Here is a 26,542-nt window from a genome sequence, read left to right as displayed (position 1 = left end):
AAAATATATGAAGTGCCGCGCATTGGTACTGGAAAAGGAGACAAATCAGCTGCATGCTAGGAAGTTATGAACTTTTCACTTCACAGTGAACATACATCCAAAGTATTGGTATGTCTGTCATTGTACCTGCTATAGGCTCGCTGGTACTAGAATCAATGCAGGCATTATTCTGCATATATCTTTTATGACAGTATTATACTGTAACTGAGTCCTCGCTGTGACTTCTTCTGTTCAGTCACTTCACTTTCACACCCATTTCTCACAGGCATAAACACCCCTTCTCCCTCATCTTTTGCTTTCTCCCACTCTGCTCTAGTGTGTTGCTCCTCCTTGCTTCCCCCCTTCAACCCCTCCTCCACATTCTGTCGCTCTGCATTAAGCCCTGCTTGTCTCTTCCCCTCTCTGATCCTGAGAGCAGTGCCTATGGCAGCTCCTCAGACCAGCGTGAGCACTACTAGTCTCCGGTTGCCTACCCAGCGCTGCAACTGGAAGACGAGTGGGAGAAGGGGAGTATCTGTCTTCATGCCCTAAGAAGGAGAAAGGAAAAAGAGGAAAGGGGAGATAGAGTAAGAAGTGCGCATGTGAGAAATGCAGAGTGAATAATTAAGAGAAATGAGAAAGAGGGAAAGAAACAAAAACAGAAACCAAAAAACAGGAATAGGAAGAGAGAGAGAGAGTAAATAAGTGAGCGAATAGGAAACAGAGAGAGGGAGTGAGCGAGAGCATGTGAGAGGAAGGGAGGCGAACAACACTGCAGACACTCGCCCACTGTCACTGCTCCACAGCTAGAGGACAGAGGCAGCAACGGCAACAGTGGAAGTGGATACGATGGAGGAGGAAGACTGTGCCATCCATCTGCAGCTCAGTCCCCGTTGCTGACAGCCTCCCTCTGGGGCCATCCTGTCAAGTTGGAAGCTAAATGGGAAAAAAGGAAGAAAAGTGCTCTATCTGTCCTTCACAAGACCAAGTACCGGACCTCAACTCCTACAGGACACACCTCATTATTTTTCCTCTCTTACACTCTGATACACTTGCTCACACCCTCACTTTCTCAAACTGAAGCACACTTCACTTCTCATTGCCTTTTGGACTAGCGTGTTTGTTGTTTTTTTCACTGCCTTCGCTGACCTTCTAAACTGAGTGGATTTACTTTTATCCTGTGGTGGACCATGGGGCCGGGGTGGAGGGGTACAGCAGGGACCCTCCGTAAAAGGACAGAGGGGAGCTGGTACCTTTTGGTGACATTGCTGCTGCTCTGTGGTTTGTGGAAGGCTCACACACAAACAGACGACGGGGGGTCTGTGTACTTCTGGGAAACAGGTACCACTAAAACACTAATTAGAGATTATATTTGATCCCCTGTGTTAATATGGAGCATTTAAGATGGTTGGTGGTGAATTATTGTGCGTCGTTGCCTACGGTATGTGACCTCCCACACTCAGAAGCAATGATCAGTCACATCTAATCATGTGTGGGTTTCCAGTTTGTTATCTGTAGGAACTGTGTTTTGGAATATGTGAAAACTTTGGCATTTTAGGGAGCATTTAAAATCTGTGCATCTGACACAACCTCATGCGGTTTTCTATCGTGAAAATGAAAAGATTTTTGGCTCTAGTACAGAAACAGGCATGTGCCCATGCTTACTTGAACTGCACATGTCTACAGCTCTTCCAGATGACACACTTCGGCTGTGTCGTATATGTGTTATTTGAGGTTTATACAGCTCTACGCTGCTGGACTTCAGAGATACTCTTGAAAGATGACCCAGAAATCTACAGCAGAACTGTCTCCTCATTCTGAACCGCATGTGGCAAGCAGGACAGCTGTGATCCATTTTTGAATGGATTCCTTTCATCTCCCTGAGTCTCAGGTGATGCGCTATTATTGAAATGTTGCTGTTGTTTGTTACAGGATGCAAATGATTGATAGGCACTACAGCGTTTATTGAGGGGAGCAGACTGAGATGGTTTTTGGTGGCAGTGATACAACATAAGCACTGAATAAAGGGGGGTTGTGTGAGAAGTTGAAACATGTAGTAGATGTGCAAATGGGTGGTTATGGCGTGTCTTACTGTAGCTGTGTTAAACTGTTTGTAAGAGAAAAGATAGAGTCGGTTGAATTTAGTAGTGGGATTCAGTTCAATCAGTGTTGACAGGAATGAGAAGCACACCACCAATCATTGATGCTGAGCATTAGTTTAAGGTTTGAGAGTACAGTTCTTACAGTGAGCTGTGATTATCACATTGACGACTGCTAATGGATACAAAAATTAATAAAATAACCATCTTAAAAATATTTGGACAGTCCTCAAAAAGTCCATAAATTAATGACCATGTTCTTTGATTGATTTTAATCCTCAGTTAGACAGAAAAGCTCAGCCGGTGAAGGTTTTGACAGTACCAAGTCTTTTCTCCCTAAACATGACTCCAACACACCTGCTTCACTTGTTCCGCCCCGCCTTGCCCAGCACCCGTCCCCAGTTGACATAACCCACATCTCACATGTGATTCTGCATCTTTAAAGAGGATGTAGCTGAGTAAGGAGATTAAAGGAGCAGGGATTTACCAACTCAGGAAAGACAGCCCAGGGAACAGACCTGAGAAAGAAAAAGGCAGAGTGAGCACTGCAGGCAGAGCGAGGGACTAACTTAACCTACATCTATCCTACTGTAGGTCACAGTTATTATGCCTCTCTCCCACGCTACAGCACCTTTCTCCCACACTGTACATGCTCCTCAACTGGAAAGCTTTAGGCTTGTGCTTTGAAATGTAATCCAGTGTTGAGAATTTGTTCACTTCTTCCTAAATGAATGGTAGCACATTGATTTCAGCCCCGGAGTCCACTTTTTTTCTCTGGCTTCTTAGTTTGACAATTGCCTGCATAGTATTAAAATCACAGAGGGCAATTTAGGGCTTTGAATCCCAGTGCTTTTCATCAAAATGTGATTATGTTAGCACAAGATTTGCATAGTTTTTCTTGCTATTTGAAGCTGGTTAAAAAAAAACATAACATCTGATGATGTTTTTGCACATTTGCAGTTTGTGCAGTGGAGGGAATATTCTTGTGGCAAGCAATGCTCTGATGTTTTGCATATTGATGAGTCTAACTGAAATACAGCCCCTGTCTTCAAAACTGTGGGGAATTGGGCTTGCATTGCTTTTATTGCCTTCTGTGAAAATATGATGTATCTGTTTCGGTAGGTGAGACAGCTCAGCGCTGTTTTTTTGCTCTGAGAATACTATTTAAATGAGGCTGATGGGGACAACAGGCTCCGCCAGACACTGCAAATGATATTTCTTTTGTTGGCTGTGAGGAAACTGGAGAAAAAAATGAGAGTGATTATAGCCACCATGAGGATGATGATGGTGATGATGACGGTGATAATGGCATGCCACGGTTTTTCCGGGGCCATTGACAGATTGCTGGGAGTTTGCCTCCTTCTCTGATGCTATTATTCACAGCATTTTTCTTGTTGTTACTTCCTTTCAACTGTGCACTCCTGGTGCACGTCTTCCTGTCTCTATCACTCCGTTTCCCCCTCTGGCTCTTGATGCTGTATTTTGCACTGCTGTTTTAGGAGCTGCAGCTTTTTCCAATAACTGCAACATTAAAATTTGCTGAAAGCTTTTCTGCTGCCAGTCGTCAAAAGACAACGCCAAAATGACAGTGCATCTAACAAATACTGCTATATCCTGCTTATTCAAGTGTAATAGAGGAGACATATAGACGCACACACGCACACACACTTAGCAGGTGCAACTTCTACACTCAGGTTTTATGTGTGTGTTTTATCTGAGTCTGGTTTTGGAGCAACAAGAGGTTTGAGATGTCAAGATTTCACATGATTGCCTGAGGATGAGGCAAATCAAGGTGGTAAAGTAGGTGATAGTGTGTTTAGGAAAACACTCACTCTAACAGCTCCATCTTGGCATTCTCTGTATGCCTGAGTATACAGTGTTCCCTAAAAACATTATTAGAACTTGGTTATTTTTTTTCACTGCATCTTAAAATATATCAAGTCATAGAGAAGGAAAAGGAAATTTGCAAAGAAAGTCTGCATTATTGTCTTTCTGATGTGCTGTTTTGTGCATCAACCTAGTACCGAGTTATTTATCATGTGATTTGACATCCTGATGTGATCAGCTCCCACCTTCTCTATAATCTTTCCTGGGATTCAGGTTGGCTATCATTCAGATCATGCAGGAGTCTCATCTGGCCTCTGATCAGGCTAATCTCATCTCACCTGCTGTCTCGTCTCATCCAGTCAAGACGTACTTCTCAGCACGTGTCTCTCTGCTGTAGTCCTATGAAGGCGTCTGAATCATGCATAGGCTATCCAACTTGAATACTTACCATGCATGCGTTTTTTTCTACATATGCATGCAGTATTCAGACATTCATCCCCTGCAAAATGCTGGAAAATTTTGTGTTGGATGGATAAATCAATACATTTCAGCTGCCACTTTGGCAGGTAACATTTTGAGACCTTTTGAGCTGACAGGTTTAGACAGGTAACAGCAGACCAGTGGGTTTATATCAAACAGGTAGTTGATTGACCACCTGTTACATCCTGTTCGCAGAGCAGGAGCATCTAAATGCTTTGCTTCATTGGATCCTGGATGGTAAACTAACCAAATCATGAATAACAAACTTTAATAACTCTGTTTATCGTTTACAGACTATAATAGAGTAAGATTTTTAAATGCTAAAAAAAACAGACCTAGATTTTTTTTTGTTCATTTGTGCTCGTTCTTAGCCTTGCTGACAGACTAGCTGTGTTCTGAACAAGATGTAGCTGCCTGCTAAATTATAGCTAGCTGGTCTGTTAGCAGGTACTGGCATCTCTGAAAATGTCAGAGCAAATTTTTAAATTCTAAATGTAACCAACATTTCTGATTTTTCCCAAACTGTACAATACCATAATATGATCCTTATTTCGAGATCAGATAAAGACAGACAACCGATTTAGCTAGTGAAATGTCAGCACACAAGCGCCAAGAATGTTTAAAAAAAACACAATCTGTTAACCTAAAAAGTAATATTGGTGATCTACTACTACCAGCATTAGCATTGTAGCTGTGCCATTTTGTACAGGGCCCCTGGGAATTTCTACATGTGTTTTGGTGCAGAACACAAGGAATGTGCAGCACAAGACCCTTGTTTTTCCTCTGTAATGTGAACATACCTTTACAATAGACCCACTGAAGAGGCCATTCAGCAAAATGGGGGAGAGCGGTCATGATGAGTTCACAAGTTCAATCCAGCAAGTCAAGGTCATTAATGTGGCAAAACACTCTCAGCCCAACTGAATGCAGTAACAGAACACAAGAAGAGCTGAGTCTTAAAGTAGGACCTTGAGATACTGTAGAAAAAACAAAAGTACAGTATTGATTTATTGCAGGTGCATCAGAGTAATTAAGCATAACGTTGCTTCTCTTGCCTTATTTTCTATTGGTTACTTTTGCTTTATCACCTAAATTTATGTGGCATGACTTTGACTAAATGTTCTCATTTGTGGATTTTCATTCTATGAAGTGTTTCTTTGTCTACATACTTGATTGATTTATGGTGTAACTGAGCACTAGCATCACTTACTGTATTGTCCCAGGTTTAAATCTGATCTTTCTGTCTTTCTACACCTTGAAAGTCCTTTGCCTTAAATAGCTGTGTGGTAACACGTGCACAGCTGTATTACATCCATCACTTGTGTTGAATTGAGCCAGAAACTAACACCCATCTGTCTGTATAGCTGTAGCTTGGATAGCAGCAGTAATGTGACTGGCATCATCCCAAATGAAAATATCCTGAGAGATTCCCGCCTCATTTTAGCAAGTGCATTACAGCGTGATCCTCTATGACCCTAATTAGCATATCACCTGAGGGCAAAAGAAAGTTTGGTACCTACCTAACTGGCTAGCTACTGTTTAAATTCCTTAGCAACAAGAAACAAATTTAGGCCATGCATGTAAATTAAGATAATTTCCTTGGGATTTTCATTTTTCATTACAGAATGTGCTAGTGGATTTTGTTTGAATTCAGTATACCTGTGTTTTTATTTACATTTTTAGTTTAGTTATAGTGCAAATGAAGACTAAATGTGTCTGTTGTGTGTGCCTGGCCCTACAACCTTTTGAAAGTGAGCACTCAGCAGCCAGTGGAGCTCGGGAAAGGCAACAGCAGCAGAAGTAGCGATGCAGCCTTAGCATCATTTTGTTTAAAAGTGGAAGGAAGCTGTTTTTCAAAGTTACTATTTGTCTCAGTGGAGGAAGAGTGAGTGCAGCTCAAGCTCCAGTGGTCTGCAGTTCAGTGTCACTGAGCAGAAATGATACAGCACCAACCAAGAATGGTCCATGACATCGCACTTGCTTTTAAAAACATTTGCAGCACAATGTCGCGCTTGACCCAGATAGATCTGTTTTGTGGCTTTAAAGATATTACCCCACCGTTCTCCACTCCAGACTGCTCCGTTTTTCAAATAGCCAATCTATCCAGCAGAGAAAGATGCCAAAATGATGCCAGTTTGTTTAATCTAAATGGTAGAGCTTACGCTAAGACCTGGCTCTTACTGATGTAGGAGGGATGGCAAGAGTAGACATTACACTTCATCCAAAATACTTTATTTAGAATGAGAAAAGAGTATTCCCACTGCCTTATTTTGATATATTCATATAGCTCATAACATATTTTAGATGGGGCATTATGTCATACATAATATGATAGATTTGATCAGGCTGATGCGTGTATAAGTGGTCATTTTTCAGATAAGTGTGTTTTTAACAAGTTATTTGATTATGTAAAAACAGGTGTATTTTGATTGAGCTGACAGCTTTAAATGGCGGTCCGATGCTGTCACTGCACTCCTGGTCACTACTGTGCAGAATCTGGTTGCAAAAATGTAAGATTGCAGCCGGCGTATTTACAATAGTTTGGCTTCATTTTTGCATAGCGGAGGAAAGTGGTGACACCATGTCCATTGCATATACTGTATATGAAAGGTCTCACCTCATAACTAAATCTGGAAAATATCTGTTCAATCATTTTCCCTACTTTCTTCAGAGAGCTTGTGTTTTGTTTTGTTTTTTGCTTCACAGAGATCACACCCTTTCAGTGTCTCTTCACAAACAAGGACTTAAATTTGTGCTTAGCCACAAGTTGAAACAAAATCAAATCCTGTGCCCATGTTGGAAAAACCAATCTATTTCATGGTTAGGGAGTGTCCCTTGACTCCCTCAAGATGCAACAAGGCAGCTTCACTGGGCTGAGAGTAAAAGCAGCATCATTGAAGGAAAGCAGTGGCATTTACCCGAAAGGAGCCTGTGCTGCCTCCTTTGTTACAAATATAATACAGCCAAAGATATGGAGGAGGCTCAGGAGTCAATATGTTCCCATCCATCCAGCAGCCCTGAGGTTAATCCATCATCTCTTCCACTGGTCATCAGATGTGGTACAGTCATGGACATATTTTACATGCTCCTTGTTTGAACATAAAAGTGTCTTGTTCACAGTAGTTTGGGTGTTGTTATTTTGGTGTCCAGTGGGTAAGCTGTTGGAAAACTGGATGCTCTGGAAAGCACCCAATGTTGTGTGGTAAGAAGATTAATTCATTATTAGACTGTAAACACAGACTGTCCAATCCACTGTGTGTCAAGGAATCATATAACAAATGTATTAAATCTATCTGAAAATCATGAAAGTACTCCCAGAACATTGCATTAGAATACTGAGCTGCTGCTGGTTTGAATGTTATATAATCACATCGCTTTCGTTATTGAAAGTCAGGCTATACTGCTGTGGTTTTGACCTGATTTCTGAATGATTTTCTCCTTGTTTTTGGACGATGTGTTGTTCGTTTGTTGAGTAAACATGGTGCAGTAATTCCTCAGAGTGCCCTAAGCAGCAATGAAGGAACATTGGTTTTAGGTAATTGTGAAAGTGTTTTGATAATGTTGTTCTGTGAAATACCACCTGTGTTTTCTGATTTGTACATGCTCTTTAATTGCACAATGATAAAATGGACAAATTCTCTGTGCACCTGTATTTTAATTTATCATTTAGATGTGGTCATGGGGCTCATTTTCAATTCAGAAAACAAACAAACAAACAAAAAGGTTTCATTTAAATCTTACAGTATTCAACACAGTAGCTGAATTAACCTAACATGGTAGTGTTTTGTTCCTAAACCTATCAAAGGCATTTGTGAGCCTAAACATAATGAAACTGATGTTTCATAATTGTAATGATATGTTTATGACTATTTCCATAAGGACAAAAGTCTCTAAAGCTTGATGGTGTGATGTATGTTGTTGTCAGTGTTGGTGAGTGAGAACACACAACTGCTTTGTTTCTGTCTTTTCTTTTTAACCCTGCATCAAGATTTAGGGAATTATTACTTTAAAAAGTAACAGTGGCAGTAAAGCTGTATTTCACACTATAATGGTTAAACATTGCAATAATCTGCAATTCACATGGGTGTCGAACCCTGGGCAGGAATCCATACGGATCAACTATGATCCTTTACACCACTGGGTAGTGTATCCAGGTTTCTGAAACCACAATAAGATTGAGTGTACAAAACATAACCAGGGTACTTAATGACTCAGTTAAAACCATGATATATGACAGTGCAAGATGGTAAAGTCTTTCATAGAGTTGTCATTTTCATGTATTAATCATATCTACTACCATATTAGTTACCCCGTACGTTCCAAAACCTTCAACTAACCTGCAGTGCTTATTACTCTCACAGGCATAGTTCAGGAGCAATAACGATTTGAAGCACATATTAAAAGTCAAGTTGGTAGTAAACCTGTCATTTATACAATTGATTGATAATGGTGACCTCATTTACATTCATCCTGTTATGCAGTGCAGTGAGTGCGTTATTCTTGAAGCTGCTGTTAAAATTTATCTGCTATTCACGTCTCTTTGTGCCAAGGAGTACTTAGAACTATTAAAGATGCACATGCCAACATAAATTGGAAATAGTGGTTAATTTGCCAACTTAAAAATGCATAGAAAAGAAAATAGTTTGAGAAAGAACACTTCATTTAAGTCCTTACATCAGCATAATAGGCCTGAAAAAATAATAAGGGAGAGAGAGAGATGGCAAGGGGAAACAGAGGATTTATTGGCATCAAAAATCCATGCAAAGGAATTTAGAGTGAGAGAGCACACCACGGTGTGCTTTAACAGTAGTATCAACATAATGAGCCAGTAGTATATAGTGTTGGAGGGGGAGCGAGGGTGATCGAGTGCCTAGCTAATCATCAACGACAAGCCTCTGGATTAGAGGGAGGGCAGCAGATGGCCTCAGCCAGGGCAGGGCTGACCATATATGAATATCCCAGTAGGTTGATCAGACTCTAACTCCTCATGCCTACAGCAACAAGCCCGGTGTGTGCAGAGTATTTGTCAGTGCTTTGGTGGTCACTGCTCACTGTACTTTTATTACTTAATGAGAAGACCAATAATGTAATCAAGGATAAATTTGCATTTCACTGAGATGTTTGACTTAGTAAAACCTATCCCGGTTGATAAACAATTCACTTGTAGGTTATGATGCACTGTAACTTAGATGTTTAAATGTTTCTTACTTTTAGGATTGCAATTAACAATTATTAATCCTGCCAAGGGCAGGTGTAATGTTTTTATCACCGTTTGTTTGTTGGTTAGTTTGTTCACAGCAAAACTCAGAAAGTAATGAAGGCATTTTGATCATATTTTAGGGTATGGCCCAAAGAACAATCGTTAAGATTTTGATGTTGATCCGGATCATCATCTGGATTCAGGAATTTCTTGAAAGGATTCTTAACCATTGTGAGTGGTGGTAAGGTTGTTGACTGTATGTGAGCCGCCTGACAGTGCATGCTCCTGAACATTTGGAGTGAACACGAGTGGACCTAATAATTGTAGGAGGGAGAGGTTACTGGCTGCAAGCAGTGGGAAGACAGGGTTTGCCGTCCAGCTTCACCCATGTCTCCTAACATCTAACTCTCTTAACAAAGCAAGAACAAAGCATAAACGAACTGGACATGCATGCAGCCACATGATTTGAGTTGTGTGTGTCTATAAAGTACTGTAAATACTGAACACATTCTTACTTCAGTCTGCATGGGACATTTATTTAGCTGTTTATGGCATTAAGAAATTGCTTGTGCCTGTGGTTTTCCTTGAATAATTTTCAAATTGATAATGATATCTGTGTGATTGCAAATGCCAGCACTTAGGTTTATATGGTCAGGCAACCATGACATGTGGGTCAAACTCCATGGGAATATTGCTTTTCTACTATGGCTAACCTTTTTTATGAGCTGTTTGAGATGAAATTTAACACAGGCGCAACTGGAATTTATACAGTATTACTGATTTATTTATTTTGCACTGTATCAGTAATCACATAGTTTCTTGTTCTATTATGTTAATACAGGTCATACAAAAACCTCTTTTTTATTAAAAATTTGCTTTGCTTGTGTGATACTGTATGTCTGCTTGGATTTGAAAGCTCAGTTCAGTCGAATTCTCAGGTCCCTCCTTAACTTTGAAGTCAAGGCAAGACACAACTGCACCAAGGATAAAATGCAGAACAACGGTTGATGTGTAATGTCAGTTTTTGCTTCTTTGACTGCTTCTTTGAAGACATACAAGAGATTTATTCCTTAATTGTGTAGCAATAATTGATTTTTTTAATTAACTGATTAATTGATTTTTTTTTTCCTACAAGGGGCAACAGAAGCAAATTGTGAACATAAAATTGACATATTACTATTTCAGTTTATAAGGTAACTTCGTAAGCAGCTGCTTGTTTACAAACCCACGAGCTATGGAGCTGCATTATCATTCATTTGGAGTTTGTGGTGACCAGAAGAATGTCCAATATTCAATCTCTTTTAGCTCTGTCTTTGGTTTGAAAATATCTGACTGTTTAGCTGTTGAATGCTCTAACATGCTCTACAGCCAGTCTCTATGTTACGTCCGTGACCCGGGCCGCCCCATGTACCTCGGTAGCAGGCACAGGTAGTTCCAGCAGCTCCGCCCCCGCACAGGTGAGGGTGCATTCCAGGTGACGAGGCACACCTGCTCTCCATTATCGGAGCAGTATATAGGGTCAGCGTTGGTGCGTCCTCGTCGCCAGATTATTATGTGTTATCCTGTTGGTAACTACGTTTCATGTTCATGTCAAGGCCTCAAGTTAATGGACCATTGTTTGATCTGCGCTCCTTTCGCAACATTGTGAACTGTTATAGCGCATTGTTCTGTTGTATCGGTTTTCGTGCACTTCTCACGTTAAAAGGAGTTTTTGGCTTTGCGCTCCTTTCGCAACATTGTGAACTGTTATAGCGCATTGTTCTGTTGCCTGGGACAGCGCCACCATCCTACGTCGCATCGCTCAGCTACCAGCGCTGCCTCATCAGGGAACCCACACACTGAACCCGAGATCTCTGGCACCAGTCTCCCCCTCCCTGGACTACTCCCTGGGCCTGCGGCGCACTCAGCTGTTCAGGTCCCCAGAGTGACTACCAGAAACAATCTATACCATACCTGCTGCTTGTTCTTAAACTCTCTCTCTGTTCTCATTTAGCGAGCAACGCCTCCCATTCACCCCGGGAGACAGTAGTCCAGTCAACCCAGTGTGCCCAGCTGCCCCAAGATCAGCGGACGAGACCGGCTCTGTTTTGTTTGTTTTCGTGGAGCATTAAATATGTTTTTCTTGTCTAGCCTGGGTTCGAATCTGCATATTTACTGGGTCCTAAACAACTCACACACAGCTCGTCATAACACTCTACAGAGCAGGTAGTATACAATGTGTTTTTAGACATTATTCACTGAAACAGCTGCCTAAATGACAGTATAAGAGCAGTGTGTGTGAATCAGAACAATAAAGCTGTGGGCCAGACAGCTGAACAATGAGCTGAAACTCATTATAATGTTCCATAAAAGGAAAGGGGAGACGCAGATACAGGTGACAATTCACTGTAGGTGTGTTATTACAAGAGGGTCCTTCCGCATTGTTTTCACATTCTCATTTGCTGCATTTTTATTATTAGAATCTCGATTATAGCCGCTTTAACCATGATAAACAGCATGCATAGCATAGCTGCAGCTATATAACAGTTCATAGACACACACACACCTCCCTGCATTTACAGTGAACACAGTGATGTTCCCCTTTCTCAGCACACTGTTCAGGTCAGTGCCAAAGGGTTACATATGTTATGTAAGGTGTATTAGAAACAAAGAATAGCATCCTGTTTAAGAGTACAGCTGTGGTGGCTTAAACAGGTCCTAGATGACTGTGGTTGTTTTATGTCTTGTATTGCTTAAGGTAATGCTTTTCCTCCTGGTTTTAAATGGTTTCATAACTACAACTACAGTCTTGAACAACATCCAACTCTTTGCCCATCCATTGATTCAAATGTCTGTTCATCTGTTCGTCCATTAGCTTTTTCCTCTCACTACCCATTGTGCTGTGGGTGTTTGGCGTAGGACTGCACTCATGGGTGTCACTTTACACACTAGGACTCTGGCAAATGCTTACCCCAATTTACACACACAGTGACCACACTTGTCATCCATAGGGAGAAAGCTGGCATTTCTCTTTAACACAGTGTCATAATCAGGCTGCTTTTTACTTGTTATAGCAGTTACAGTCAGGCAAGATTATTCTTTAGTGGTCACACCTTCGGTTATATATAACTCAGCGCTAGCTTGTGACAGATTGTGGGAGAAGCTGTTTCTCATCCATTCTAATCTCATGTCATCTTTGTATGGAGTAGTTAGTGTCACTAGGTTGGTTGTGGTTTATTTTAAGTGAGAATAAGGTGTTTGATAGTTTATGAGGTGAGGCATTGTTAAAACTTTGTCTATGAAATTACAGTCACTGGCCACTTTATTAGGTACGCCTGTACAATTGTATGCACTTCAACAACAACACCTCCCCCTTAACATCTGTGTTTATGAAGCTCAAAAATTTCCATTTTTAGTGAAATTGTCATAAATGTATAAATTCAATTATATGTTTATTATTGAGGTCATAGTTAAAGCTGGTGTTGTACTGGACTACATTATATTCAGAGGTGTTCCTAATATTCTGACCCTCTCATGTGTGCAGCTGGGGAGGACAAAAAAAAAAAAGTAAAAATAAACCATAGTAGGGTCCTGACACTTTTCAGTTCCTTTTTTCTCTTTCTTGTGTTTTACTTTTTATGTTCTGTATTATGTCTTTATTGTATTTTTTTATTATTTAGCGTAAAGCACTTTGGTTATATAAATAAATGTCAACTGATTGATCGATATAGATGGGAGACTATGTGGAGCCACTTCTTAAAACAAAGGTTTGTTTTTATGATTTTTTTTAAGGTTGCCACATTGATTAAAGTCAGACAGTTGTTTGTTGTACAATGAGTCAACCTTTAAACCCACAGTATCGATCATAGTCAAGTGGGTGGGTGATGCATGATGTGCATTTGGTATTATTTTTGCATGAATGCATTAAACATTTATTGAAATGAATACATCAAGTTTGACAGCTGTTTTCTACAACTTAATATCTACTTTATATAAAGGCAGACATGTTTGTAGAGATATACAGTCTGATACTGCATTGTACTGTATGCACCATAGCGATTGATTAGGAGCAGTGTCATTGGTGAGGTACTCATGGACGTGAATTGTGAGTCTAATTTTCAAACTAAATTAATGCAGTCTCTGATAACGCCTCTATATTTGCCAATGGCCTTCCGGTCTTAAGTGTTGTTGTTGATCAAATGAGCGTACACCATAAAATATGCAAATTAGCTTTTGTCATTCTAAGATGAAATGAGCTGCACTTAGGCCTAATGATTAGAGAACACAAGTACATCCAAAACATGCATCACACTACCGACACACTGTAAAGAGCAGATGAGGACTGATGCGGTGTTGATAGTTGATGTCTTTTTGTGCCGCCTACAATAAGAACACAGAATACTTCCCTTAGAGGATTTATTAATGAACAAGCAGACAAGACAAGCTACTTGCTGCTGTAATTCATCATGGCACATGTGACCTCTCTCCTCAGTGCCACTGGCTCTTCTCATCGTGCCCTTCTTCATCTACAGGGGTGAGCTAGATACTTAAACCCATTTTTTTCTGGACTATTATATGTTCGCCCCTTTTTTACAGTTCATTTGATTTTCATGTCTAGACTGTCTCCCCACCTTCCTCTTAGCTGTTAGAACTTGTTCTACTCTATCTTATATCTCATAAATGGTACATTAATAAGCATTAATCTTGCTACTGCTTTTTCCATGGATCACACTTGACTCACAGCTAGAATCACTAAAGGCGTGTGATCAAGTGTGGCGCATGTTTATACTGACTCTTGCATTTATGGCTGGTGTTATGTTGATTTGCGCCACCTATAGGGTTGTGCTACATAGCAGTGTTGTGCTTGCGTGCACCCACAGCCGGGTTGGCAAATCGATACTACTATGACAGCGTATCTCGACAAGGTGGCACAACTCGCCAGAACACTAGCACATACTGCAAACCTCTCTGGAGAAAGGAGCACACTGGTCATTTTGACATGAGTTTAGTAGAAATAAAACAGTTATTTCCACCAGAATCCTCTTGCTCTGTTCTCATAACTAAAGCTTATTTCACCAACTTTCACTTTTGGAAACCAGTGATATTGCCTCTCAGCAGAATCTTTTTTAAAACATGAAGAATGGAAACTACACAAATAATTTAGGGAGACTTTTATCTGTGTGTAGCTGGACAAAATGAATCTAGAAACTCTACAGCAGGAAATCTTTGTTATCTCAGAAGAAAATGTCTGTGAAAGTTCCTAAAGGGCCTTGGAGCATTTGAACCACAACTAATTGCAAGGCAAAGCTTCGGAAAATGTCATCCATCACCTCCATGTTTACATTCTCCCAGGTTTTGTGAAAACCCAGTGATCACACAAACGAACGGGGAGAACAGAACAGGCCTGCATCCTCCTGGAGCCAGTGAAAAATTGTCAGTTTGCTACAAAAACACCCATGTTCTGGCACGCTCTCCCACTCAGGATCAAAACTGTGTTTTGTGGATTTAGAGCTGTGACAGAAGTTCTTGGAGGGCATGGCATGGTGCACGCCAGACTTCTGCTTTTTTATATGAAAAACTCAACCTTTGATGATATCGCACTCTTAGGTATCATCAGTCTGTGAAGGTTGTATTTTACGTTTTTGTGATTTATCATTGTTATTTTCTTTTCTGCCTTATCTGCTTTCTTTCAGTCTGCCTCAGTCTTCTACTTCAGTTTGTGTGTGTGTTTTTTGTTTTTGTTTCCCAGAATGACTTTCAGCAGCTCCCAGAGAACAAGGATTTTTTGTTCCTGGAAAAAAATGAGAATGATAACAAAGTTTAATGTCAGAGTGTTATAGTTGACAAAAGTTCTCACCCTTGACTGAAAACCCAAGACGTTGTGCATTTTTTAGTGGTTTTAGTGGTTGCTGTCAGTTGATAGGTATCATTGCCTCTGATGGTTTTCTCTCTGTGTGACTGCTGTTATCTGTCCTGGCTCTAGAAATTCATAAACCGCTGCTCAGTTCTTAGAATCAACTTTCCCAGAATCATTTACTGTATTCTTGTAGTTTGGAGCTGTTATTAAAAGCAGTGAGACAAACACATTGGCATTATTCTACTGGATGGATTTTTCTTATTGTTTCTGTGGAAAGGAGGAAGATAAAATTAGTAGTCTCTGAGCAATAAAGAGCTGAAAGGTTAAACATCCCCTGTGGGACTTTTAGAGATTTTATCTTATCTCCCTGGCGTATTAGCCACATTCTCCGTCACTTAGCTGGAATTCAGTGAGCAGTGGGTTGCTTGCTGTTTATTGGGCCATGCATCATGTGTTTATCAGTCTTTTGTCTTGCTGCTAGGTAGCAAGTCAAATGAGAATGAAGAAATAACAAAGCCTACATCTTCCAGTGGTTAGTGCTGTTGCCTCACAGCAAGAAGGTTCTGGGGTCGAGTCCGGGCCGACCTGGGGCCTTTCTGTATGGAGTGTGCCTGTTTAGTATAGCCTCTACTCTGCCAGTGATGGTAGAAGTAATTTTATTTTACCTTAGTTAAAGCAATAGTACCAAAGTGGAAACATGAAATTCTGCTGATTGTCAACAAAACCCATAAAAACACTAAAACTAGCGCCACAGTGGCAGGTCACTTCACCAAAAAATCACTAGGAAACATTTTGATAATCATTTATGGAATTTTTTTTTGTGTTTTCAGCTTCTCAAATACAAACATTTCCTGCTGGTCAGACATAAAGGCCAAACAATGAATCAGTTAATTGAGAAAAAAATAGCAGGTTAATTTCTAATAAAATTAATTGATCTTGCTGATGAATATTGTCTCTGTAACTATATAAGCCGATATGTGGCTTGACACACAGTATTTCCATTGTAACTGCTCACATCTGAGAGCCTGGCCTGCTCTATTGTCCAATCACTGACACTTTTCTACCAAGATAGTCAATCATAAGAAAAATACACCACCAACCCCACTAAGTCAATAACTGTATTATCATCAACACCAATATAAATTCTGTGTGAGTGTAGTTTATTTTGAATTAATCCCACTATTTGCCCCAACCAGTCGTTTTTAAAAATGAAAGTAATTATTTATGACTTGCTTTTAAAGATTTAAGTCTTTATTAGAAAAGGAGGCGGAGTGCTGCAGACAGGGCAGGGAAACACTGAGAGACAGACTAACCCGTTGTTTTCCCATGGGATTCATTGACGGTAAGAAACATTTAGAATAATGCCTGCCTTATTCTTTAAGCAAGAAAAACTCCCGCATTTTAATTTATGCTTAATTAAAGGTTAACAAATATTAGCTGTAAAATGCGCTTGGGTATTTTATATTGCAGAGAAAAGGTTATTTTCCTTGTTGTTGCATTAGCCTATAAATAGTGGTTTAGTGCTTTAGTATAGCCAACTACCATACGTAGTAGAGTCGAATACTCTGGACATATTTTCTCACTCTGGGTTTCAACTGGGAATTTTAGTGTCCGGTGTTGATCCAGATGTTTCAGAGGCTTTTCTGCACCGACTAGAACAAAACTGAAGTGGAAATAATGGTGTGTGTGTGTGTGTGTGTCTCTGCACGTGTGTCTGTCTGAGTGGGTGAAATGTAGGTCAGTTCTGCTGCTGTAGCCTGCCGGTGAACCCTCTAAGCGGACCGTGGACAAACTGAAATGGCATGTGTGCATTTACACAGGCACGTGGTTTTTATGTGCACCCACCCTTACATTGATCCTCCACATTACTCTTTTTATTTTTTATTATGTTTACAGTCAGAAAAAAAATTACTGCAGCTCAGCAATGAGACATCTAAACCACAGCAGGAAGAAGTGTGGGAGCAGTAGCACTGGCAGCAATGGGCCCAGCTATGCATGTCTCCTGAAGACTAAAATTTATGATGAAATCTTCCCTTAGTTCATTGTTTATTTGCAGAGGATTAATATCATTAAAGCCTGCTCTTCTTTGCTCACAGCCTTTTTCATTGGCTCTCTGATCCTCATTGAGTGAAACTGTAGCTGTGCTTTGTTGTTGACATGACTGGAAACTGCAGATGTGGAAGAAATCAAGGAGGAGTGGATGAGCAGAAAACGGTTGTGAGAGGGGGAGCAACGCTGTTAGTGTGATATCCATGGAGGAATTACAGTAAGTTGCGCAAAGCAGTGGGAGAATGATGGGAGATTACTTTCCCCTCAGTTTTCCACAGATTGTCCACACTTGCTAAATATGTAGCATTCTTGACATTCATGTCCTGTTGCTGCTGCCCATCCTGCTATTGTTGCCTGAACATAAATGCAGATGGAAGTCAAGATGTAAACCCCGACCTCTGGTGTTTGACATGTTGTACACCCGCCATCCACCCCACTTCTTAGCGACTCCAGTGCAGTGACATTTTGTTTATCATAACAACAAAATTGGGAAGAGAATTTAGTTACATATAAATGTAATTTCTAGGAGACAGATTTTATTTAAGAAATTACAGTGTGATCAGTTAGTTGAAGGATGTTTTCAGACTTTATTCTGTTTCAGAGGGTAATCCTTATGATGTGGTCTGTGTTTTTGTCATTGTCAACAAGTCCCATCAAAAGACCAAAAGCATCAATGTGTTAATCAGTCTTTCAGTACTTTCTGACATCCCCAGGGTGCACGAAGTAGGGTGGACAGTTCCTTCCCTGGCTTCTCCAGCCCACATGTCAAAGTGTCATTGGGCGAGACACTGAACCCCAAGTTTAAGATATCACCGGTGTGTGACTGTGTACCTGCTTGTGTGTGTTGAAGTGGATGAGTGGGCAAACAGTGTAGAGCATTTGGAGTGCTCTCCAGAGCAAAGAAAAGTACAATACAAGTGAATTTACCATTTACCTACTTTACTCGTGGCACTCAGCCCCAAGTCCAATGGTTCCTACTGAAGAAGTAACTCAAACAGGAGTAATCATACTTTTATTGAGGACTACTATTAGCTGTGTATGTAACATATTTGTGCAACTCTGCAGAGAGTGTGTGTGAGGTTAGTTCAAATACCTACAGTGCTTTTGTTCATGGTGATATTTGTTTTGTTGAAGGAATATGTCACTGCAACAGAAAGACTCATCAACATGTTAAATAGTCTTTGGAAATAACTGAGCTGAATGACACAGAGGAACAGGATAGTGTGTATTAAGTATAGAGCATCAGGGCTGTTGTTTTGAGCCACCCAGTTTTTATATAACTGCAGTGAGAGATGAGTCTGTATTCTTGGCATAAAGTCAAACAGGTTTCCAGTTGGTGTTGGTGTCAGTCAGGGTTGTCCCCTGCCACTGATTCTGTTTGTGATTTTTCATAAACAGGATTTCAGGGCACAACGAGGGGTAGGAGAGTGTGTGGATGGGGACTTCAGAATCGCTTTTATGCTTTTTGCAAATGATGTGATTCTGTTGGCCTCATCAGAATTTGACTTTCAGCATGCACTTGGACAGTTTGTTGTTGAGGTTAAGGAGACTGTGAGTCAGCCCTGACCAAGTCTGAAGCCACGGTTTTCTCCTGGAAAACAATGAATTTCTCTCTTTTGGTAGTGAGTGAGTTGCCTTCCTAAATGAAGGAGTTCAGTTCTCTTGGGGTCTTGTTCTCGAGTGAAGGTAAAATGGAGCATGAAATTGACAGGCGACTTGGTGTGACGTCAGCAGTAATGCAAGCACTGTAGCAGACTGTTGAGGTGAAGAAGGAGCTGAGGCAAAGCTTTTGATTTACCAGTCGAATTCCAACCCTCGGCTGTGGTAAAGAGCTTTGGGTAGTCCCTGAAAGATTGAGACTGCAAGTACAAGCAGCTGAGATGATTTTCCTCTGTTGGATGACTGGACTCACCCTTAGAGATAGGGTTAGGAACTCAGACCTACAGAGAAAACATCAGATGCATCAGATGAGCAAATTACAGTGGGTTGGGCATCTGATCATGATGCCTACTGGGCACCTTTGGAGATTTTCCAGGAACATCCAACTGACAGGAGACTCCGAGGAAGGCCCAGAACATTCTGGAGAGATTGTATACAGTATTTCATCTGGTCACAGAACATCATTAGAACCCCCTGGAAGAAATGAAAAACACTGCTCGACTAACCTGTTTAGCCTGCTGCCATCACAACCTGGCTCTGGATAAGCACCAGAAAATACATGGATAGATGAGTGTAAGAAGATCTTTTCAGAATGAGGACTGTGGCTCATGAAGGAATTTATATAGGGCTAGCATGAGGAGGAATGTGTACAGTGACCAGAGCACCTTCAGTGTACATGCTGACATGTTAGTACAGTATAAGGTAGACCTGAAAAATCTAAACCTATCCAAAGGTTAGGAAGACATCATGGGCATAGTAAATTATAGTAATGATAAGGGGCAAACTATAGTTTATGTCACAGTGCTTCTTACATTGTCACTGAAGGTGGTTCAAGGACTGTCTCAATAGATGAGAGTTTTGTGTTACAGCCCCTTAAATGGGTTTTCCTACTCTGAATAATATTGACAAGACAAATGTAAGCAGCACTTACAGGAAAGATTTGTACAGTATAGTACAGGATACTGTAAATGCCAGCACTTAAAAAAACACATTTATTATTCACTGAGTGGCACAGATGTATTGAAGTTTCAGCATGCTTCATCTTGCAAGTTATAAGCTTCAGGATCCAAAATCTTGACTGTATGTCTTCAGAATGAAGTTGAATGTACTGTACATACTGTATACCAGTCCCTCAGTGAGTAGAAACTTCTCAACATAATATATAAACAGTTTTAACTCAATGTCCTGTTAGTGATCGAAACGAGACATATAACACCAAGCAAGAAAGTTTTTAAGATTTAACTGGAAAAGAGAACGTGAAAGGAAACACTCATGTTCTGAAAGGTTTTTGAGAGTGGTTAAAAATAGTACAAGGAATATAGTGACATGGTCGAAGAGCTGAGCACTATCAGCTGTCAGAACTTGATTCACACTCCCTCTATGTTTGTATTACTTGAACACCCTACAGATAAGAGATACGCAACAGAGAGGAAAGTTCAGACTAGACAAGCCGCTCCTGGTGCTATCCTTTCCCCTCAATGTTACAACCATATCTTTAAAAAGGAATAGACCATCATCAGAGGCTTTAGTCAGTAGCATGGAAATTGACAGTATTAACCTTTAGTAGTTTGACACTATAATGCACTCTTGGCAGAGCAGCTTTAAAATGCCTCTCACGTAAGCGTTGACCCCAGTGGAATAGTTGTGTTTATAAAGGAAAAGTGGAAGGAATATGAGGTGGAATGAGAGCAAGAGAGAGAAAAGCCTGAGAGAATAGAGATGATGGAATGGGCGTGAAAGAGGACGAGAGCAGCCGAGACAACAGAGACCCAGTGAGAAAATGAATGCAGGCTCTCAGGATGGAGCAGCATTCTCAAGGGAGAGAAATAATAAGACTTCCCTTGGTGTGCTCTGCTGCCAAATGCTGTGATTGATCAGAGTTCCTCTTTTTATTAATACTGATCATACTGTATATTGCCAGCAGCAGGGTTTCACCGTACATGGCTCTAAGGACGACAGGGAAGAGAGCACTTTTCAATTTCATATGAAATTTATTTCCATATGTCAGGTTCAATTTATCTGCTATATCACCAGTATGCCCCAATATGTCTGTCAAAGTCTGCTTGTCAAAAGAACTGGCTGACTTTTAAGCTGCCACCATCAAACCTCCTTCAAAGACAACATGTTGGATTTCGAGGCAGTACTGTTTCATACAAGTAAAGTTTGATCATTTCTCTTTCAATTCAGTCTGGGACCTAAACTCTAGGATTTTATTTCCACAGTAGATACCAAGCTAAAGTAAACACAACAGCATCTGCTGAAGAATGTGAGCATGAACAGTTCAAAGAGCTATTTTCCTCTTATCTTTATAACAAAGTAATTTTGTCTTATTTTCTTCCCAAATCCTATATCAAAGAGAAGTTCACATCACCCAAACATTCCTTTAAATTTCTCTGCTCAGTCTCATTGCTGACTAGTGCAGAGCATTGTTTGATTCTCCAAGAAACATGGCATTTAAGATGATGGTCCAGAGCAGCTATTGAGTTGCTTTGATCCTCCACCTACTGGGTTGCCTTTGAAAGTGACTCTTTGGAGTAAAGAGCGTTCTGTCAAGGGTCTCGTCTACAAAATACAGCTCCGCTGAGGACTGTGATTGAAGCGAAACACACTGATGCCCAAACCACACACTTTTTGCCAAGTCCAACACAAGCTCTCTTTCATATGGGATTTAGTTTTTACCTTCTCAGATATGAAGGATTTCATGTGTTGATTTTCATCAGAAAAGCTTCTACATCCAAAGCCAAATTCAAAATGAAATGGGGTTCTTGATTCTGCAAACCTGCCTACCAACTGTGACTCAAGTCTCTGCCTACATATATTAGCTTTTTAGCTATGGCTGAAGGATGCTTGTTGTCTAAGGTTGCGCTCGGGTGCAGAAGAGTCTGGCAAAAAACAAACAAAAAAATTGACTTCATGTTTCTTGGAAAGCTGTCAAATCTCACTCACATTTGCTGCAGTGCCAATCCAGTACATGTAAGCATACATTTCTGGTGTTTTACCATGTAACATGAACACTGTTAACCAATCGAGGATGAAATAATTGCGCTGCTGCTATGGTGGCTTGCCAGATTTGTCTTTAGCTGCTCTGTGGGGTTTTAATGTCAAATTAACCTTCAAATTTATGGATGTAATATTCAGAACAGGGCTGCTAACAGCAACCAATTTCTGCAAATGAATTTTTTTAGTCTATCCACTGTTCTGAGAATGACTCATAAGCCAAAGTGGCTTCTTCCCATTAATTGTTTTTCCAACCATCAGCCTGCAGATGCAGCAATTAATTGATTCATCGATTAGTAGTTGACAGAAAATCACTTAGCAACAATGCAATACTTGAAGATAAGACAAACTGCCAAAATTCTGTTTGGAGCTTCTCCAATGTGAGGATTTGCTGTTATTTTCAGTTTATATATCATTGTCATGCGATTTTCAAGTTTTGACTGTAGGTCGTACAAAGAAAGACAGATGAAGATGTTTTTGAAGTTGTGATGGGTTTTTTCATTATGTTCTGACAAGAAGCTATTCAGTTTGCTATATGACCGTAAGAACAGGGTAGAGCTCATGAATGTTTTTGCTTAATAAATAATGATTTAATCTGAGTAATTTTCTGGCCATCAAATCATCGTTTCAGTGCTAATATAACCCGACTTTCTAAGATCGTATTTTGTTTCCTGACTGCTGCCTGTAACATAATGCCCACGTTAATGTGGCCCCTTAGGATTTTATTTACACAGAGTTGTTTTTGGTCCCACTAATGGTGAAAAGTAATCCTGAAATCTGACTAACTTCATGCAGATCGAGCTAGAGGGTTTCATCTATTCTGCACAGAGACACGTAAATTACACATCAGGTAGACCTGCATTTATTGCATTTAAAATAAACACTTAATGTACAATTTTCATGTCAGCAGCACTGAACTGATCTGTAATTTCTGAGCCACATCCTGTGCTATTACACATTAAGACAGCACATTTACCAATCACTGTAAAAATGCACAGCCATGGTGTAGCTGCTTTCAATTTTTTCATTTTCAGTAGCATCTACAGAGCGTCCAGCGTATGAGTGACACATCTGGTTGGCAGCATCATTAACCCACTTTTATTCCCAGATTATACAGTGTTGTTGCAGCAGATACCCTCTGTAGGCTACATTTACAGGCACAAAAAGACAAAAAAAAAAGTCCCAAACACCCACTCTGTCCTGCTGCGATCAAGACTCAGATGCTGCATTCATTCTCATTTTCCTGCTCCTTTGCTTCTTCTTTTGCTCTTGAACAGATGGAGCCATAAATTAGCATGTAGTCCATGCTAACCCTGAGTTTGCATGTTAAGGGAGCTGCTGTCACTCCCATGCTGACTCTTAACTCTCCTGTTTCCCTGTTGTGGTTCATGCTGTAGTGGCCCCTAAGCTATGGAATAGATTGGTGTTAGAGGTGCCACAGACTCGGCGGACTTTCGGTCCCTGGCTTAGTGGAGTTCGACATTTTCTTCTTGGCTAATGTTTTGTTTTTATGCTTCTGTTATCTGTTTTATTCTGTTGTGTGTTATTGTTCCCTGTTTCTTTGTCTATGTCTGTGATGGACTTTGGCCAACACGTTGTTGTTTTTAAAGTGCTATATAAATGAATTTTGATTTGATGTCACAGCAGCTTGCCCAGCTGGCTGTACTCCCACACCCCTCTGTGCGACTGGCCAAGTCTCCAGCGATTACTGCTCTAATCCATATTTAATGGGTTCAGCACACTCTCTCCTCCTGTCCTGATGCTCGGCCCTGATTAAACCCTCACTGTGTTACGATCTGGATGTTACAGCTGGATCAAAGAAGAGGCAAAGGTGTCTGCGTTAGATGAGTCGAAGCACAGACTTTTTCCGGTTCTAGTTCAGAGGATCGATTTGGCTTCTTGGACGGCTTGTTTAATCACAGTTACAGACAAGCTATTAACTCATAGTATGTGTATGTGTTTAATCTGATTTTGTTGTATCTATGTGGGCTCTGAAGAAAACTGCTTGATAGCTCTGCTGTCACCAGCTGGGAATGATGATGGCATGTCAAGCTGCAAAAACCAAGCAGGTTAAAGTTTTGTCACTGATTGTTCTGTCTAAATTTGGATTCATGTGAAGAAACAAACGATCAGAAACCCAAACCGCCTTGTCCTTGAGGAGAGCGTATGTGCATGCATGTGTAAATTGTGCATGAAAGTGCATATGCTCAAAGCTTCCCTCCCCTTGCTTATGTGTATGCACATTTTGGGCGTTATGTGTGTATGTGCGATCACATGCTCAGTGGCCTTATCTCCTCACTCTCTTCTCTCATGTTTACCTGGTGCGGCAGAGCACTGAAATGAAAGGGCAGAGACAGAGTTGTGTGCTCATTTATCTCAGCGCCTTCAGATGGAGGGTGGCAGTTTTTATGGCACACACCCCCTGGTGTGATCATAGCACTCAGCATGTGTATGTGGTGATGTGTGCGCGCGCGTGTGTGTGTGAGCGTTTTCCCTCACCTTGGACCTCCTGCTCTACCTGGTCTCTCAGACAGTGATATTCTTCTCGCAGCTCACTCTGAGCCATCCATTAGCTCCTCTCTCTCTGCAGTAAGCAGGGAGGGTTTTAATACTGCGTTGCCGCTCCTTGAAAGCTTTGTTCTTTTTTGCCTGCTAATTTATGGAGGAAACTGAGGCAGTGGGTGGCTCATTTATACATAATGATATTCCTTGTGGTGTCACTTCTTGTTATCTCACTGACTGAGAAGACAGGGCCTAAGTAAGGAAGATAAGAAGAGTGCTACATGATGAAATGCATGTACTGTATAGGTATAACAATTCCCGGGGCAAGTCTGTAATCTATACAGCAGGTGCTTCTGAAGAGATTTGGTTGAAGTGAAATGCATGATCCAGTCCAGTCTCATTTTCTCACCTGGATTGCTCTGTCTTTATCTTTCCTGACAACTTGTCTCCTGTCATAAATTTAACAAGAAATTCTCAAAGTTTCAATCTGTCCAAGTCTGCTGTTATTAAATTTTCACTCTTAACCTCTTTTATGATAGAGACAGCATAGACATCTTCTGAGCCAAGTCTTACTTTTACCTTGTTTTTATTTTTGATTCCTTTTCCCTGTAGTTGAATGTCTCCATAGTGATGTGTGTGTGTGTGTGTGTATTTTTCAGGCCAATATCCCAAGTAATTACATTCATATTGGACATTTCTGCACCTTATGATTTATGTCCAACACCAGTGTGAATACTGTACAGTATGTAGTGGCCCCCAAAGAATACAACAGAATGCCACTTTATTGTCCACCCGAGTGGAAAATTGTCTTTGGCTCATCAACACATAAAAGCAGTTCAAGAACATGTAACATATAGAACAAATGTGGCCAGTGAAACAGTCTAGTGAATACTGCAGTGTACAGGTGAAAAATACAAGCAAAATGTGTAAAACATTGACTCAAAATTGTTACAAATTTAATATTAATATATAAAACTTTGTATTTGTAAATGCAGAAAGCAGAGCAAGAGAAATGTGATGGAGAATGACAGGCTTTATTAGAGGCAATAGCAGCTAGACGCTATTGCAGCTAGTGAGATATTGTAAACCAGAACTTGGCATTAAACATCATGGCAAGAGTAACCTAGGGCTATAACAAGATATACATGAGAGAATAAGGGCTCAGGAAATACACTAAAAGCTACAGTAGCACATGGGTGACCAAACTTAATGAGGCTCTACAAATGACAAATCTTTAGATAGTGACAACAAGGACTAAATGGTTTGCTGCTGCCTTAAACAGAGATCGGGCGATTGCAAAGATAGAGTGTGAGCAGAGGAAATGGCAAGAGCAGCAAAAGTGAACAAAGACATGGGCGAGGTCTAATGTGACAGGGATGCAAGGGGCGGAATCATGTCCAAGACAGAGACTGTGACACAAAATACCATGGCACACATTGTTGCTCGTCTTTTAGTTTAAAATGTTGATTGCACTTGCAATTAAAGACCTCTTTAAAGTATATTTTGTTTCCAGATGCATCCTGTAGCCCCTCCCAGAGTTCAGAGTCTCAAAATGAGAAAATAAAGGTGAATTTACTGTCAGGATGCCTCATTTCCTGTCTAATGTTATGCAGCTCACTCAGCTTCACCTGGGGCTGCCCAATTATTTTGTCAGCTTATTCCTCTGGCTGCAGCTGAGGTGACCAGCTGGGCTTCAGATTGTTTAAGTCATTTGAAAACTCCTTACTCAACACATGAAGCCATTCTGTGCACTTCTTGAAGATCAGTTTAGTAGTTTGTATCAAAGGTTGTACATTGTTGTTTTGAAAGAGAAAGTGAAGGTTTGTGTGTGGTCAGGGGTGCATGGACATGTCTGCTTTTTTTAAAGCAGAATTTTATTTTATTTTTTTTAAATCAACCAAAACCACATTCTTT

The 26,542-nt window shown here is 40.5% G+C and overlaps 1 protein-coding gene across 6 annotated transcripts in view; it reads left to right on the top strand.

Moving 5' to 3' along the window:
• Window positions 1-420: 420 nt before the first annotated feature.
• The window catches only part of thsd7ab (thrombospondin, type I, domain containing 7Ab), a 158,588-nt gene continuing 132,466 nt past the window's right edge, over window positions 421-26,542 (top strand). For all 6 annotated transcript variants that reach the window (XR_002276208.1, XR_002276207.1, XM_020615536.1 and 3 more), the window contains exon 1: window positions 421-1,320. Coding sequence is in view for 4 of the 6 variants with exons in the window: in XM_020615536.1 (XP_020471192.1) it covers window positions 1,170-1,320 (151 nt within the window). In the remaining 2 variants the exon portion in view is untranslated. The remainder of the gene's footprint in view (window positions 1,321-26,542) is intronic.

The sequence above is a fragment of the Monopterus albus genome, unplaced genomic scaffold, assembly GCF_001952655.1.
Source record: "Monopterus albus unplaced genomic scaffold, M_albus_1.0 scaffold166.1, whole genome shotgun sequence".
Taxonomy (NCBI): domain Eukaryota; kingdom Metazoa; phylum Chordata; class Actinopteri; order Synbranchiformes; family Synbranchidae; genus Monopterus; species Monopterus albus.
This window is presented reverse-complemented; position numbering and strand designations above follow the sequence as displayed.